This window comes from Anomaloglossus baeobatrachus, chromosome 2 (assembly GCF_048569485.1).
Source record: "Anomaloglossus baeobatrachus isolate aAnoBae1 chromosome 2, aAnoBae1.hap1, whole genome shotgun sequence".
Classification (NCBI taxonomy): Eukaryota; Metazoa; Chordata; class Amphibia; order Anura; family Aromobatidae; genus Anomaloglossus; species Anomaloglossus baeobatrachus.
Window position 1 is genome coordinate 663,967,583 of NC_134354.1, and position 17,177 is coordinate 663,984,759.

General features: G+C 43.9%; 1 protein-coding gene across 2 annotated transcripts in view; it reads left to right on the plus strand.

Moving 5' to 3' along the window:
• The first annotated feature begins 7,675 nt into the window (after positions 1-7,675).
• ARHGEF25 (Rho guanine nucleotide exchange factor 25) overlaps positions 7,676-17,177 on the plus strand; it is a 517,568-nt gene continuing 508,066 nt past the window's right edge. For both annotated transcript variants that reach the window (XM_075337091.1, XM_075337090.1), the window contains exon 1: positions 7,676-8,074. In XM_075337091.1, the coding sequence (XP_075193206.1) occupies positions 7,970-8,074 (105 nt within the window). In that variant the 5' untranslated portion in view covers positions 7,676-7,969. The remainder of the gene's footprint in view (positions 8,075-17,177) is intronic.

A 17,177-nucleotide genomic window follows, 5' to 3' on the forward strand; every position in this document is an offset into this window, starting at 1 on the left:
CGAACTGGTGGGCTTGTAAATAGTTTTGTGGGATGGAAACCGTTGCCGCCTCCGGAGAGGCAGATTGGAGGAAGGCTCCGCAGCAGAGCAGGCTGGGGCCCGGCCACCACCAGGACCGGTGGCCATCCTCCGGGGGTCAGGGGTCCCCCTGGACGTGGGGTCCCCTGAAGTGACAGCCGGGTGCGAGCAACCGTACCCGTTCCCGCTCGGGCAGCCTGAACCTGGACTGGGGTCAAGGGGTGCTGCCCACTTCTTAGGGGCAGCATCAGGGCTAGGTTGCTTGGGTGGGAGAGCGGAAGACATCCATCCGTCCGTTATTATTAAAAGTGTTTTTATATGTGCAACGTTCAAGTGACCTAACAAAAAAATGCTTATGTTTGAAATGTTTACATGTTATTTATGTTTTTACAGTTTTGAAAAAAAAAATAAAACCGGTGATGGACGGGCAGCCCGCGGATGGTCTGCATTTCACCAAGGGGGAATGTGGCGCCCTGGACTAGCCAGGTCGTCACAGGTAACACACAAACACCCCCCCACCCCCACTAGACAGTAACATTAGCCAAACACAAAACCCTTGTTGCCTCCCTCCAGGTGGGGCGGAGCCAAGTGTTTGGCCACACCCACCAAGGAGTTCACAGGCCTGGAGACGGGAAAAGTGGAGTTCAGGAGTGAGAAGTTGGAGGTTGAAGTGAGAGGAGTAAAGTGAAGAGTGTCTGGGTTTGTGGCCAAGGCACTGACAACAAGGTTGGCAGACGGTGGTGGCCGTCTGCAGGAGTGGTGAATTGACGCGGAACCGTAGGACCGGGGTCAGGCGTTGGCCCGCCGGTACCGACCGGGGAGCGAAATGAAGCCAGCACACACAGGCAGGGCCATCGGACCCCGACTAGGCTTGGAGTTGCCGTCAACAGTCAAATCCGAGTGTGACAGGAACCCCAGGGGTTTCCTAACAGCCAAAGACCCAATAGAAGGCAACCGACCACACGGTGAGGGTATACAGCTACCGCCTAAGGGCGGCTTTGCACGTTGCGACATCGCAAGCCGATGTTGCGATGTCGCACGCAATAGTCCCCGCCCCCGTCGCAGCAGTGATATCGTGTCATAGCTGGCGTAGCGAACATTATCGCTACGCCAGCTTCACATGCACTTACCTGCCCTGCGACCGTTGCTCTGGCCGGCGACCCGCCTCCTTCCTAAGGGGGCGGGTCGTACAGCGTCATAGCGACGTCACACGGCAGACGGCCAATAGCGGCAGAGGGGCGGAGATGAGCAGGATTTAAACATCCCGCCCACCTCCTTCCTTCCGCATATCCTACGGAAGCCGCGGTGACGCCGGTAGGAGATGTTTCTCGCTCCTGCGACTTCACACACAGCAATGTGTGCTGCCGCAGGAGCGAGGAACAACATCGGACCGTCGCGTCAGCGTAATTATGGATTACGCCGACGCTGCACCGATGATACGATTACGACGATTTTGCGCTCGTTAATCGTATCATCTAGGCTTTACACACTACGATGTCGCATGCGATGCCGGATGTGCGTCACTTTCAATTTGACCCCACCGACATCGCACCTGTGATGTCGTAGTGTGCAAAGCCCGCCTAAGGCTAGAGACCCAAGGGCCAGTGCCTGCGGGCAAACGGGCTCCTCCGGCATCCATACACCGGGGAGCGGACTACCGTTGGGGATCCACCATAGTCAAACAAGTACACAAAGGTGCAGGGAAAGACAGCTGCCATCACCTGTCCGGGGAGAGACACTGCAACTGGCTGCGGGACCCGTCCATCCAGCCATTTGGTTTACCAAGGACTTTGTGCATCTCTTACTGAGTGACTACACCCGTGCCATCCAGCACCGCGCCGCGCTGTCCCTGCAACCCTGCACCTCACCTACCCTGCCTCCCTGTCACACCACCGGGCCCCGGGACCACCGACCCCTACCCACGGAGGGGGAAAACAACATCCCAGCTGCTCCCTACCTGCTCGCTCCAGGGATCCCCGTCACCAGCAGCGGTGATGCCTACCTTCACCACAACCCATGGATGGCGTCACGGACTAAATCCCCCAAACCAACCACCCCTTTCACTCACGGGCGAGGAGCGCCGCTCGAGTCCCCGGATCCGGCTCACCGCTCGAGCCACCGAGCAGCAGCAGCCGCAGCAGCGCCGGACCCGAGCGTTAGCGAGCGCAGCGGCGGCTTCCTCCCCGCCCGCGACACTTCCACCTCATGTCCGGACATGGTGCCGGACGGGAGGTGGAAGCAGGGCTGGCAGTACCGGGAGGATTCACGCTTCTGTGTTTACCAACAGAAGGAATCCTCTTCCTGTACACGTCACTGTACTACCCACCCCTTGCGTTTATAGCTGTGTTTTTAGTCATAGAAATGCAGCTATATTTGCAATTTGTGTTTTACATTGCATTTTTGAACATCTCATTGAACTCAATGGGTGGAAAACGCAGTGAAAAACGCAGGAATAATTGACATGCTGCGTTTTTGTGGGCACCACAAAAACGCAGCTAAAATGTGTGCAGACGGCAAAAATGAAAACTCATAGACTTTGCTGGTGAAGCAAAAAAGTCATGCAGTTTTCTGAACAAAAACGCACCCGAAAAATGCACAATAATAACGCTGCGAAATACGCCTAGTGCGCACATAGCCTTAGGCTATTTTCACAAAGGGCTTTTTTGGTGTGTTTTTTCCTGATCAAAACCTAATCTTGTGGCAGGAAATCTCCTTTAAGTCATCTGCGTTTTTGGTGCGTTTTTTTGTGGAGTATTTGCTGTGGATTTGGTGCGGATTTGCTGCATTTTTTTTCTACAAAATGGGTTGTAGCAATGAAAAAACTTTGCAAAAATGTTGCAAAGAATTGACATGTTCATTCTGTGAAATCTGCAGCAAAAACGCAGTAGGTTGACAAAGCAGTTAGGAAAAAATCTGCAGATATGTGTGTGTGTGTGCGTGTGTGTGTGTGCGTGCGTGTGTGTGTGCGTGCGTGTGCGTGTGTGTGTGTGTATGAGATTTCAGAAATCTCATAGACTTAGCTGGGGCTGTAAAAAAGCAACATTTTTTTACCATGGATTTGCATAAAACCAAGGCATATCCACAGCTAAAAAATGCAGCAAAAACTTACCAAAAAGCCCTGTACGAGCATAGCCTTATTGTTATATAATCTCTTTAGTTCTTAAGGCCACTTTACACACAGAGATAAATCTTTGGCAGATCTGTGGTTGCAGTGAAATCATGGACATATTGTTCCATTTGTACACAGCCACAAACCTGGCACTGATTGTCCACAATTTCACTGCAACCACAGATCTGCCGCAGATTTATCTCTGTGTGTAAAGTGGCCTTTACATATGCAGTTCGGCCAATTGTTTATGCTGTTATTCTATATCCCATAAAAAAAACTTTTTAGAACAAATATTACCAATTAAAATTCAATATAAACGCTTTCTTAATACCAATATGGACTGTCAAGAGTCTTCTGATGGGCAGGCTTTCTCTTGAAAAGTGTCAGGAAGCCATTCACTCCTATTATCTGTATAATTTAATGAGTCACTTGTGCATTTTATACAAAAAAAGACAGTTTGCGCTCTGATAATGCTAAAGTATGGAAACCATGAATGTGTGAACATGGACCTGCATTACTGCTAAGGAAAGTCTAAGAAAAATGAGATATTTAGCATATAGAAATGGCCATTTGTATATCTGCCCAGTTGCCCCTTCACGGCATATCTCGTAACTGGGTACCTAACGCTACTCTGAAGCCTCTCTCTGGGTTAAAAACCTCCTGTGTATGGGCACGTAGGAACCTGCTATATAGAATGAGATTACCTGTGGCAACTGGGGGAGGGGTGCACGGTCAGAAGGTATGACTTGTGCATTTTATGACAAATTGATGCAAACAACAGATAGGTGCTTGGCAAACATTGTGTGACCTGGAGATATTATCACATATAAACCTCAATACAGAGCTGTAAATATACAATTGTGACGCCCCTGGACTAGTCAGGGTGTGACAGGGAACTGCACTCCTTTTTCTTATAGTGCAGAACCCACCCTCCATGGTTCTGGGATCCTAACCTTTGGTATTGCTTCCATCAGCATTCAAATCCTAGTCACCTTACACCACACCCTGTCAGGCACACCAGTGGGTGGTCTAGCTGGAATAGGGCCACTCGCCTATGGGGTCAGGCAGGCTGGTGGGAGGGACTTAGCCCTCAGAGAGTGAGGCGCTAGGGGAGTTTTAGCTCCCTGAGAGACTTTGGCTAGGTCGCAGACGGTGCTCTGGGACTGGAGGAGTCGGAAACCCGGTCGCAGGGTATTGGAGAAAGAGGAAGACTTAGTTTTGGAGAACAGTCGGCACCGGAATATCTAGTAACTGGACTGGTTCCGAGCACGGCGGGGTACTGGACCCTTGATCAGGGAGTAGCTTCACGCAACCTGATAATTAACCTGTGGAGGATAGTCTCTTTATGAACTTTCCCCAAGAGCTCAGAGATCGAAGGCACCAACACAACGATGGGAATATGGCTTTCCAACTCATGCCGCCCACTGAAATTCCAAGTGTCAGCAATCGAGAGCACAGCTCCTCTATCAAAGTATAGGGAGCGGGTCCCACAAAAGCTGCAGGCCGAGGGGTCACTCAGAAACGTCTAACATCAGTGCATGGAGGCAGGTCAAGACCATCAGCAATACCAACGGGAGCGGATTCCCGGACGACCTCCCTCTGAGTGGCAACGGCACCCAGAGACCTGGTTTACTCATGTGTCTATTTGATGGTCGCACCAACATCTACACGGCTTGAGTGAGTACACTGCCCCCACCCCCCCTGCGTCCTGCCTGCTGCGCGATCTGCACCACACATCTCTGCAAGTCCACCATCCAGAGTCCCCGGGCCTACCCTACCCGTGGAGGGAACGTCATCTGGCTGCCCCACTCCATCTTCCCCGAGTACTCCCATCGGCAGTGGCGGAACTCCCCTTACCGTGAACCACGGGTGGCGTCACGAACACTAACCCCCTGTACATAGTCCCCCCTTTTTATTTTTGAGTGGCCGCGAGCCCCCGGGTCCGGAGACCCTCGAGCCACAGCAAACCCCGTATCTGAGCAGTCCGACTGCTGCAGGGGCGGTACACAATCAGAGGCAATATAACGGCCCATATACACATGCTGCCCCTTTATCTAGCATTGTGAATCGAATGTGTTTGGGTGACTCAGTCATTCCTACGTTTTAGGCTTCTCACAGATGTTCCACTTGTGTATGGTCATTTTCTGGAGTCACTTTTTGGGATTAATATCAACTTGATGTAATCCTGAGCGTGGTGACCTCTGCTGTCTTGTTTATTATTATTATGAATGTTCAATTCTCCGCAGTGTTTATGTGCTCAGAATACTATGTACACACTTTCACTGAGATGTGTCACGTGCCTTGTCTGGCAATAGTCTTATATTTTAAACAGACATTACATTACAATGACAATAAAATATTTAGCTGAAAATAAAACAGCATGTCATATTTAAAGTAAAACTTGCCATTTACACACAAAATGCCAATTACGGAGCAGAGTTACACATCAAAATTACAAATCTGGTTTTCGAAGTCGCACAACCAGTATTTGTTTACATGAAAATAAAGATTGTGCATTCAGAGCCACACAGGAGCAGACGAGAATGCACAGACTTTCCCTGTATACTGGACTGAATAGAAAAACTAAAAGGTATTTATTGACCTCTTCATCTTTGTATTATTTTTTTCTGTTCATGCTGGTTTATATATATCATATTATATATATATTTCATTTTCTTTTTAGCAACTTTTCATATTTTTTATTCTTTTTATTTTTAGACGATATCTTAGGTTTCTTTTTAATAATGCTAAACATTGGATATTCTGATGTTTATAAGCTATAAGTCCAATATTGTCATCAATTTATTGCTTTTGAAGTATCTGGTACAGTAGGAAAGCACCAACTGTGTGGCATTTCCATGGATTCTGGAGGGGTAAATACTCGCTGACTGTGCCCGGTGTCACGATGTGACTGTAGGATAGTGAGGACAGGGGACTCCTATACTGTCCCTTATACTAGGAGATCCTAGGCTACCCCTAACCTCCGGATTACCCCTGATGGTACCTTGCTATTTTCCTGACCAAATTTAAACTGTCCCCCCAGGGAAGGAAGGAGCAGGAGTGTGATGGCAACACAGATTAAGACAGACAGGGAAAATCCAAAACTCAGACACACTGGAAACTCACAGGTACAAACAGAAAAAAAACGGAGAAAATCAGGAGAAGTAAGGCAGCAACAAAAGGACAACAAGGGGTAACACCACATCTGCTCATATCAACAAAGTACTACAACCATCAGAAAGTCTGTTTCATAACACCTCACTAGACTAGTCTAGAGAAGCTATAGTGGACAATAAAGGAAGTATCCAGACAGCATATATAGGAGAGGAGCGAATATGACTGGTTCCCCCACAGCATGTGATTAAAGGAAACTATCAAACAGCCAAGCAGAAATTAAATCTTGATAGCCTGCATATGAACTACAAGTCTGTGGGTTGACACCCGAGTGTCACAGTCTGAGGTCAAAATTTCAGGACGATAGCGGATCAAGACAAAGGGACTAGGAAAACGAATAGTCAGAAGCATGGTCAAAGGTCAGTTGGGAATAGACCCAAGACTGAGCAAAGGAGTGCAAGGTACTCATACACCACTGAGATTAAAGCTAAAACTGACAGTATTTCTAGGCAGGGAGCCAACTAAATAGTCAGGTAATCACTCTCAACAGGAGACACATGGAGAAAACCCAGCACGAGCCCTGATTCCTATTGGACATCTGAGCTGTCATTCACCATACTGACAGCTCAGCATTCCTCAGCCCAAAACAGGATAGCTGAACAGTCATTCAATGTGCCCAGACACAACGCTAGGAGGAATCGTGACACTCTGCTAACCCAGTACAATGTTTATTATTCCCTTTAGTATCATTTTCGCAGGGGTTGCAGTCACAACCTGGCAATGGAGAGAGGCCCAAAAGGTCTTTTGAGAAGACCACTACCAATAAAAACCCGTAATAACTGAGGGCCCTGTTGGAGATTGTAAACTGGGGCCCACAAGCATTAAGGCCAGTTACACCACTAATTATGATCATCATCTTTTTTTACACAGCAAATTATTATCCTCACATATCAAAAGTTTCTATCGAAGAAAGTCAGACTTAGGTCAATGCCCTTGTCTGGTTACACTACCAGTAAGCCGGTGACTGGGCCTTGAACCTTGCACACATGTTGGCAAGAAGTTTGTTTTCTACGCTCTTCTAATGAATGGCTGATGGATCATTTACCTTTTGGGCCAGATTCCTATGATTTCTTTGTAATAAGGGGCTCCTGAAGGGTGATACGGACACTACTCCCCCCAGTGAGGTCTCTGAATGCGAAGAATTATGATAAAACAGCCAAGATTTGGTAATCGTGTGATGTGATACAAATGACAGGAGCCAAATATATCCGATCCGCTATTCCTTTTAAGTGCAGATTATGGAAATATCATTTTCGTTCAAAAGATTTCTGGCAGTGAAAGAGTTAAGCATCTTTCTTCCAAGCCCAGCTGTTGCATGGGATGTTACGGTAACTTACACCAAACATATGGCTGCCTTCCACAACAGAGCAAGGAGGCCAGTGAGGCTTGTGGAGGGGAGTTGGTGAAAGGGACTGGCTTTCTACGTGGTGCGAGGATTTATCACTGTTTAGGTTGCTGTGCTCCTGCCTCTCACAATCTGCTCTGCTCTATCCCAGCACATAGACTCTCACAGTCACTTTCCCAATTGACTCTTCTAACCTTTTATTTCCAACACTTTCCTAAATCCAGAGCTACTGCTGCTTACAACTTAAATGGGTGCAGCCCCAGCTGTTGCTGAGAAGTGGAGACTGGGCTGAAGATCAACTGCAGGATTCCTCAAGGAGTTGGATGTATAACATGAAGAATCCTCAGAGACATGTGGGGCGGACAGATCAGATGCTGGGTGCTATGGCTGATATCCTGGGGTCCCTAGTTCTTCCAAGTCATCAATGGGTATGTGCTATATGGGTCTTATCTGTGTGCTTTATTGTCACTTCAGGTCAAAATCTACCAAGAACTCCATGTATTTGTTACCTTGTGCCTTATATTGATCTGTTACATTGAAAATAGTAGAGTTCTTTTTAGTGTTACAGGTAAAATATATCTTTGTACCGTGTTAGCCAGTAGAGATAAAAAATTGTTTAAAAGAACTGAGGACTCTCAGTTCTTTTTAGTGTTAATGAATATAAGTACATATGAAGTTAAAATATGCAATGTCTTGTAAGGTTGAAATTTTTACCTAGCAGGAACCAGATATAAGACGTAGTGGTGAACGATCTAGTTCACTACCCAACATATCTGTACAGTAGTCAAATATTCTTTCATTTATGAATACATAATATTTTGGGAGAACATATAAAGAACTACTTCTACTATGTATTATTGCACCTGATAAAAGTGCCAGTCTAAGATGATCAAGAATAGCCCCAATAAAAATAGAAAACGTTTTTTAAAAATTCTAATTCGTTTGTTTTCTTATAATTAGGACACCGCATTAATATGAGAAATGACACACAACAACCCCTTAATGAGTTAAATACGGAAGAAGGGGACTTTGCTTTATAAATGCTCTAAACCCTTAGCAATGAACGATAGTTAGTCTTTAAGGATCTAATAAAAAATATTGTGTGAACTTGTACTGCTCGTAAACTGTGTAGGAATAGACGAGGAAATCTTACACAGCAGCACAGCGGCAATGAATGCCTTATATATAGTGGAGTCATAGTTATAGTATGGAGTAGAGGGTCATAATACGAATTCCGACCTTGAATTTGGCATTGCCATGGTCAAGTGCCCTCAGGGTGGCGGGAGGTGAATATAACCTGTGTATTACTATATTCTCCTACGGTTCCAAAAAACTGTTTTCCATATTTACCTATCTGTAAATACAGTATTATATGTGTGTATATATATATATATATATATATATATATATATATATATATATATATATATATATATATATATATATATTTCAGACATACCTATATATGTGTGTGTGTGTGTATATATATATATATATATACACACATGCATATTGGTGGAGTAATGTGTATGAATTGGGTATTTGTGCACCGCAGTGGGTGTCAGCTCTATATACTCGAATCCAGCCCAGGTCTTTCTTCTTTGTTGTTCTTCTATCTTCAAATCTTAAAAACATTCCCTATAATGCCTATGGGAATGGGGGGGGGGGGCGGAGGTTTTCCAAATCAGAAACACTTGGGTCATACAGAGTTTTCTTTCAGATTCATGCTTCATTCTGTGACGTCCAATACAACTTTATTTCTAGGTTTTTTTCATACTCAAAGGATATTTTTTCTATATAAACAACCAAGAGACTTACGAGGGAGAAAGCTTTTTCTAAAATTTAGTTTGGTCTTTTTTAATATAAACATTTTAAGAGCTTTTCCCTTTAAGATTCTCTATAAATGAGGGACATTTTTGAGGCCCTGGTGGTGGGAACTCTATTTATCCTGGGAACAGGGTGATGTCATGTGTCACCGATAATGGAGTGGATGTCCGCGCATGCATGGATCTCTCTTATATGGGAGTTCTGAAAAATTGATGAGCACTTCTCCATTCCCGTTGTAGGCAGGGGCCTCTTTCTCAAGCATATGCTGTACTTTCTTTTAAAAAGGGATTTTCCCATTTTGACATTTATGCCATATCCACAGAATATGTCATTAAAGGGGTTATCTGACAACAAATTCATTTATTTTTCGGTATGGATTGGTTAAAAAGTCACTGAAGTTGCAGTCTGTAACTGGCTGGAGTAGTCAGGTGACTAGAAGATCACGTCATAGGAGAAAAAAATATATTTTTACTGGTGGACACCCCCTTTAAGTGAAAGAAAGTACAAAACAATAGCATTAGGATATTAGGGAAGAATATATATATACTGCAGTAACAAACTTAAAGGGGTGGTCCATTTTAAGACATTATTCTACCAGAGGTATGCAGAGTTCGAAAGTAACAAATGGAGCTGTTACTCACCCTCCCTTCTGCTGCTCCGGTCTTTGTTGGTTGCTGCATCGGTGATGTGACATCTACAGCGCTTATGACTGCTGCAGACAATCATTGAGATGGAAGCCCCTGCAGATGTGGACTGCACAAGCTGCTGGGCCCAGTGATCGGCTGCAGCAGTTACTAGCGCTACAGAAGAGAGGCAGATCTGGATCCGTTTTGGGTGATTGTAACGGGGGCAGGGGGCACCTCAGGGGGTGTAGTCGGGTCCCCTCGCCTTGTGGGCCGCAGGCTGAACCCCGGCCCGGCCGTTACTTGCAATACAGGTGTGTTGTTGGGGCAGAGTGTGGATGCATGGGGCCCATTCATGACAGCGTTCTTTCTCAGCTCTCCAGCTCCTTTTTCACTTTCAGGAAAGAGACAATTGCAGGCAGCGGATAAACCAAACACCGATTTATTAAACAAAGCTTCCATCTTTTTGTTTGCAGCAGGTTTACTTTAGTACGTTACAAGTTACAAGTCCTTTTCTACAAAAACGGTTTCCTTTTTCTCTACGGGCACTTTCCTTTGCCTGCAGGGGCCAATTGTTATCCCCCTAGCAGTGGTACTCCTATCCCGATTTTAGTCCAGCCCTTTCCCAGGGATTTGTATTGAACTAGGGGACGGCTCCAGTACTCACTACCGGCTCCGGATTAGCTCCAACTTCTCCGCTCCACTGCCACAGCACCCACTCCTGCATTCTGCCCCGGAACTTCTCCTCAGCTCACTCTCCTGTTACATCTCCCAGCACACTGCCCTGCATTCCGAATCCTTCCTTCCCCACCTAAGCTGCCCTGCCCCTTCCTTCCCTGCCACTGTTACCAGGGGAACCACTGCTCTACACTGGCACCTAGTGGGGAAACAGTTTATGGCAGGTAACATTTAACCATCAACATTTACAATTTGCCACCATACTACTGTGGCGTCTTCAGGGGGGGAAAAACCGCTCCTTCACTACCAGGGGTCCGACTACCCCTTACATGATTAGCACCTCCATTTGTTATTTTTGACCTCTACCAACACTTTACTACAATGAACATATTGAAGCACCACTCCAACGTGTTTTTTTTTTTTCACTTTTTCAGTGCTGGAGTGGTGTTGTAAATCTACGTCCATTGCCCCCTTTCTTATACTCACACTTTGGCGACTTCACCTTTCTTTGGCGTCTCTCTGATTATAAGGCGACATTTTGTGTCCTTAACTTCTAATTGGCCAGAAGTCATAAGCTATGTCATAAGCTCTCAATGCAAGTCAATAAGAGCCGGAAAGAGGCTCTCATAGTCTTAAATTGATTTGTGACCTTTGGGGTGCTCCATGAAACACTGGCAGCTTCTAACAGATCACAAATCACCAGAGACCTACCGGAGCAACAGCGATAAGAGAAGAAGATGGCAGCAGGTGAGTATAAGACATGGAGCAGGGGACTTAGATTTAAAGGGAATGTCCACAACTAGGACAACCCTTTCTGATTCCATAATAATAAGGCTATGTGCGCACGTTGCGTACAAGCCCTGCAGAAATTTCTGCAGCGATCTGAAGAGCACATGTGCGCTTTAGATCGCTGCAGAAATGTCCGTAGTGAGCGCCGATTCCATGCGCTCTGCCTGCAGCTCCTGCCATAGACAGAGCAGGAGCTGCCGGCAAAGCGCAGGAAAGAAGTGACATGTCACTTCTTTTTGCGCAGCGCTTCGGCAGTAGCCGAAGCGCTGCGCTCTTAAACGCCACGTGCGCACGGCCCCTGCACAGTCTCCATAGACTGTGCAGAGGACGCAGGACGCATGCAGTTACGCTGCGCTACAAAGCGCAGCGTAACTGCATGTTTTTACGCGACGTGCGCACATAGCCTAAGAACAATAAAAAAAACTCTAGAGTGGTGCTTTAAAGGAAACAACCTTTTTCATGAAGTAATGACCCTTTTCATGATTTATTGTAATATGTTGGGTTTTTTTTGCTTAAGAATCTATGTGCAATATCAAGCTTTTTTAAATCCATTTTTTATTTTTATATTGTGTTCTGCGTGTGTAGTGAAAGAGTGAAATGGAGGCATCCTGAGGCCAGTTGCATCACCCAAAAGTTTATTTATTTTTTTAACTAAGTAGTTGGCTGTCTTCAAAGTTGAGACACTGAGACAAAACAGAGAATTAGATCAGAGGGAGGGGAAGCAGAGATCCAGATAAGGGATTGGTGCTCTTGAAATTTAACTTCTTGGCTGCTGTATGAAAGTTTATCTGATGTTTATACATAGCTGGGATGATTGAATTAAAAAAAAAGTTAATAAGGGAGAAGTAAAGAAGTACAACACACACATACACACATATATACATATACATACACACACACACACACACACACATATACATACACACACACATACACAAACACACACACACATACACAAACACACACATACACACACATACACACGATGGGGGATGTTTGTAAGAAATGGCAGATGCATTGACAGCTTTATGGATGGGATAAGAATGTCTCTGGAAGAGGTGGGGAGGGGCATCTGAGATAAAATCCAAAGCTTTAATATGTTTACATTCCCATCTTTGGAGCAATGAGGTTATTTGTGGCCTCAGGATATAGATCACTAGGCCTCAACCTTAAGAAGTTTTTCCAGGAGATGTATTCGAGCACTCATTCCCATAGGAATCTTCACCAAGGTGTGTTCTTCTCACAAACTTTTATAGCCAGGACCTAGGGGCAAAATGTTCTCTTTGGGAATAACAAGCCCTGCTAAATAATTGTAATGAATTCTGCATACAAATACATGAAGAAGAAAAACTCAGTTTCTGGAAAGCATCCAAGACGAACTCTTACAAAATGTTCTTTTAAGGAAAAATAGCATCATAAGAAGGAGTCTTATATAGATGAAGGTGCTCAAGCTGCTTAATTTCCCCTATAGTTGTGGTCTTTCTCCTATTCGATATGGCAGCACATACTGTATAACAAAACAGTCCTGAAATAAAGAAGACTATGAGATTGAGCTGCAAAATCTAATATGTAAAGTATTTCTTCTTTTTTTTTCGCTTGCAAAAAACACACCTAGGTTAATTAGTTCCTTATGAAAGAAAGCATGACAGAATGGCGGACATTACTTGACAGCCTTATGTGCACACGTTGAATATTTGGATGCAAAAATTTCTGCACCATTTCTGCATCTCTTGGCAGGAAAAACGTAGCTGCAAAATGCATGTTTTGACACATTTTCATTTATGTTTCTCAAGTATTTTTATATAGCAATGAATGCTATAGAGATAATTGCACAACCCCCTGACATATAATAAAATCCCTCTACAGCTTATTGGACAACTCTTTATGTTAATAAACAAATAAATAAATGAATGAATGGAAAAAAACAACATGGCTCCCTATTTTTGATAACCAACAAAGGTAAAGGAGACAGTTACAGGCTGGTATTATCAGGCTGGGGGAGGTCCATAATTATTTGGCCCTTCCCAGCCTAAAAATAGCAGCCTCCATCCACCCCAGAAGGGACGCATCACATTAGATGCACCAATTCTGGTGCTTTGCCTCGGCTCTTCCCGATTTTCTTATTGCATTGGCAATCAGGGTAATAGTTTATGGGGTTGATGTCAGCTGTGTAGTTTCAGCTGGCATCAAGCCCTGGTGGTAGTAATGGACTGGCATCTATCAGAGACTGCCATCACTAAGGCTGAGTTCACATGTCCAGTAATCATGCATTAGAATGTATCTTACAGATACATTGGCAAAATTATTTCTGCTGGATCTGTTTTTTAACATGGAAGTCTATGGAGAACGGATTAGTTAACCCCTTCAGCCCCCGGGCACTTTCCGTTTTTGCGTTTTTGTTTTTTGCTCCTTTTCTTCCGAGAGCCGTAACTTTTTTATTATTCTGTCAATCTTGCCATATGAGGGCTTGTTTTTTGCGGGACGAGTTGTACTTTTAAATGAAACCATAGGTTTTACCATATATTGTACTGGAAAACAGCAAAAAAAATTCCAAGTGTGGAAAAACTGCAAAAAAAGTGTCATCGCACAATAGTTTTTGGGATGTTTTATTCACCATGTTCACTATATGATCAAACTGATGTATCTATGTGATGCCTCAGGTCGGTGCGAGTTTGTAGACACCAAACATGTATAGGTTTACTTGTATCTAAGGGGTTAAAAAAAATTCACAAGTTTGTCCAATAAAAGTGGCGCACGTTTTGCGCCATTTTCCGAAACACGTAGCGTTCTTATTTTTAAGGATCTATGGCTCAGTGATGGCTTATTTTTTGCTTCTCGAGCTGACGTTTATAATGGTACCATTTTTGCGCAGATGCTACATTTTGATCGCCTGTAATTGCATTTTGCGTAAAACTTGCGGCGACCAAAAAACGTAATTTTGGCGTTTGGAATTTTTTTGCCACTACGCCGTTTACCAATCAGATTAATTGATTTTATATTTTGATAGATCGGGCATTTCTGAACGCGGCGATACCAAATATGTGTATATTTATTTATTTTTTAACCCTTTAATTTTCAATGGGGGGAAAGGGGGTGATTTGAACTTTTAGGTTTTTTTTTTTTTTTTTTATTTTTTTAAAACTTTTTTTACTAGTCCCCCTAGGGGGCTATAGCGATCAGCAATCCGATCGCTGATCGCTATCTGCTGATCACAGCAATACAGCTGTAATCAGCAGATTCAGTCACTTTGGTTTTCCCTCTGCTCTCGGCCGAGGGAAAACGAAAGTGAAACATCGTAGCAGCAGGCGTCATCACATGACCCTGTGCTACGATGGCAACCACCGATAGTCACGTGATAACACACGTGACTTCCGGTGGGGGCGGCGGTAAGTAACAAACATGGCCGCGCGCATTTAAATCTTGCTGCCAGACTTTGGCAGCAAGATTTAAGGGGTTGAAAACAGCTGATATGTGTGCCGATCCACGCCGCCTGCCCGCGGCAGGGGGCGGGGCTTAACGGGACACGATCCTGGACGGATAGATCCATCCAAGGTCGTGAAGGGGTTAAAAGATTACTACTTATCTTCCATTTGAAACAGATGCTGTAAGAAACTCCTATGTTAAAAAAAATCCGTCAGACATCACTTATTTAACAACGGACAGAGAAGTTGTGTTTAAATTTCAAAGATGAGGGCAGAATATGACACCATATCCAATAATTATAAAGGCTACCCCCCAAAACAAGAATTTGCATAACAAGAGAACAAAGGGTTACCGTAGTTATATAACCAAATAATCAAAAAACAAAGCAATACAACTTCTTGCAAAGATATAAAAAAGTTTTTATTACATGAATAAATTACAAGAAGTGACATACAAAGACAAAAATCAAAAAAATCATAGAACAATTAATCAGGCTTTTTTTTAAGGAGTGCCATTGATGGCAATTCACATAGGGCCAACACCCCACACGTGGCATGAGTATATATCAATAAACCGTATTAAATGATTGTATGGGAAAACCCAGTATGGAAAGACTCAATAGTTATAAATAAAGAACTCTAGACATGTCTACATAGCATTATTAATATAAATTACAACACAGCCATACGCTAAAAGTAGAGACTTCATAAGACAGTTAAATTGCTAGAGTATAGGGGCAGTAGATATGTCAGAAGAACATCATTATCATACACTGGGAAGCAGACATAGGCTAACGTGAGAACTCCATAGAGGAACTCACACATGGTAATTAATCCATATTCTCAATGCTGAAAAACGAAACCTATGTAACAAAATCCTAATAGTCAATCACTCACCCATAGTGGCTAGTGGTGCCCAAGGAAAACGTGCCCCGACGCGCATGTTTCTATTAAGAAAAGTTGTGTTTGCAGAACTTTTTTCCCAATGGATCTCTGCAGGATCTGTTTTAACGGATGATTATAGGACATGTGAAGTCAGAGTAATCCAGTAAGAGAAAAGAAAAAAAAAACCACACAAACAAATAAATATTGTTTGAAAAACTATTCCCCGACTTTTTCACTGGTTCACCAAGTTATTTTGGAAAAAACATCAAGGGCCGATGTAGTCCAGGGAATCCGACATAGTCAACCAATGGAAACCTGAAAAATAAAAATAGATAAATAAAAACAAGACACTGCCCCTTGTTCACTAATTTATTAGAAAGCACAGTTCCCACGCAGCTCCACCATAAATCTGACAGAGTCCAGAGCGCAGAGTGAGCAGGATCATCTGAAGAGTAGTGACATCCCCGCTCTGCAGAGGCACCGGGTCTTGCGAGCACTGACGTCACTCTATTAAATACTGGAGCTGCCAGCAGGTCAAAAATCGCTGAGGACAAATGGGAGTGATGCTGAAAAAAGATGAAGATGGCAGCAGGTGAGTATAAACAGAGGGGGTAGGCGACTTACATTTAAAGCACCATTTTAGTGGGAAAATATAAAAAAATGCTGGAGTAGTGCTTTACCACACAGGAAGAATCCTAAGAAATAAAATTAAAAACAAAGTGTAATTAATAATATGAAGCTCATGCACCAAAGACCTGTTTCACAAATGTTTTGTCGTGGGTCTATGTCTTTAGTGCCTTTTGGGACTCCTTTACCCTCTTCCAGAATTACAATCTTCTGTTGAAGAGAACTGTTAGGCTATGTGCGCATACTGCATTTTTTTCTGACCGCAAAGATGCAGCATTTTTGGCCCAAAAAAACTGCACAAAAACGCACCTACAGGAAAAATGCATAAAAAACGCATGCATTTTTGCACGTTTTTGTGCGAATTTTGAATACATTTTTTTGCTGTGTTTTTGTCCAATGCATTCAATGGGTGAAAAACGCAGTGCAAAACGCAAAAGGAATTGACATGCTGCATCTTTGTGGTCACTACAAAGAGGCAGCCAAAAAAACTGCACTGTGCGGACAGCAAAAATAAAATGTCATAGACTTTGCTGGGGCAAGAAATTCATGCAGTTTTGAGACCAAATCTGCACCCAAAACACGTGCAAAAGCAAGGAAAAAAACGCAGCTTGCTCACACAGCCTAAGGCTATGTGCGCACACTGCGTCTTTTTGCCGCTGCGTTTTTGTGCGTTTTTGGTC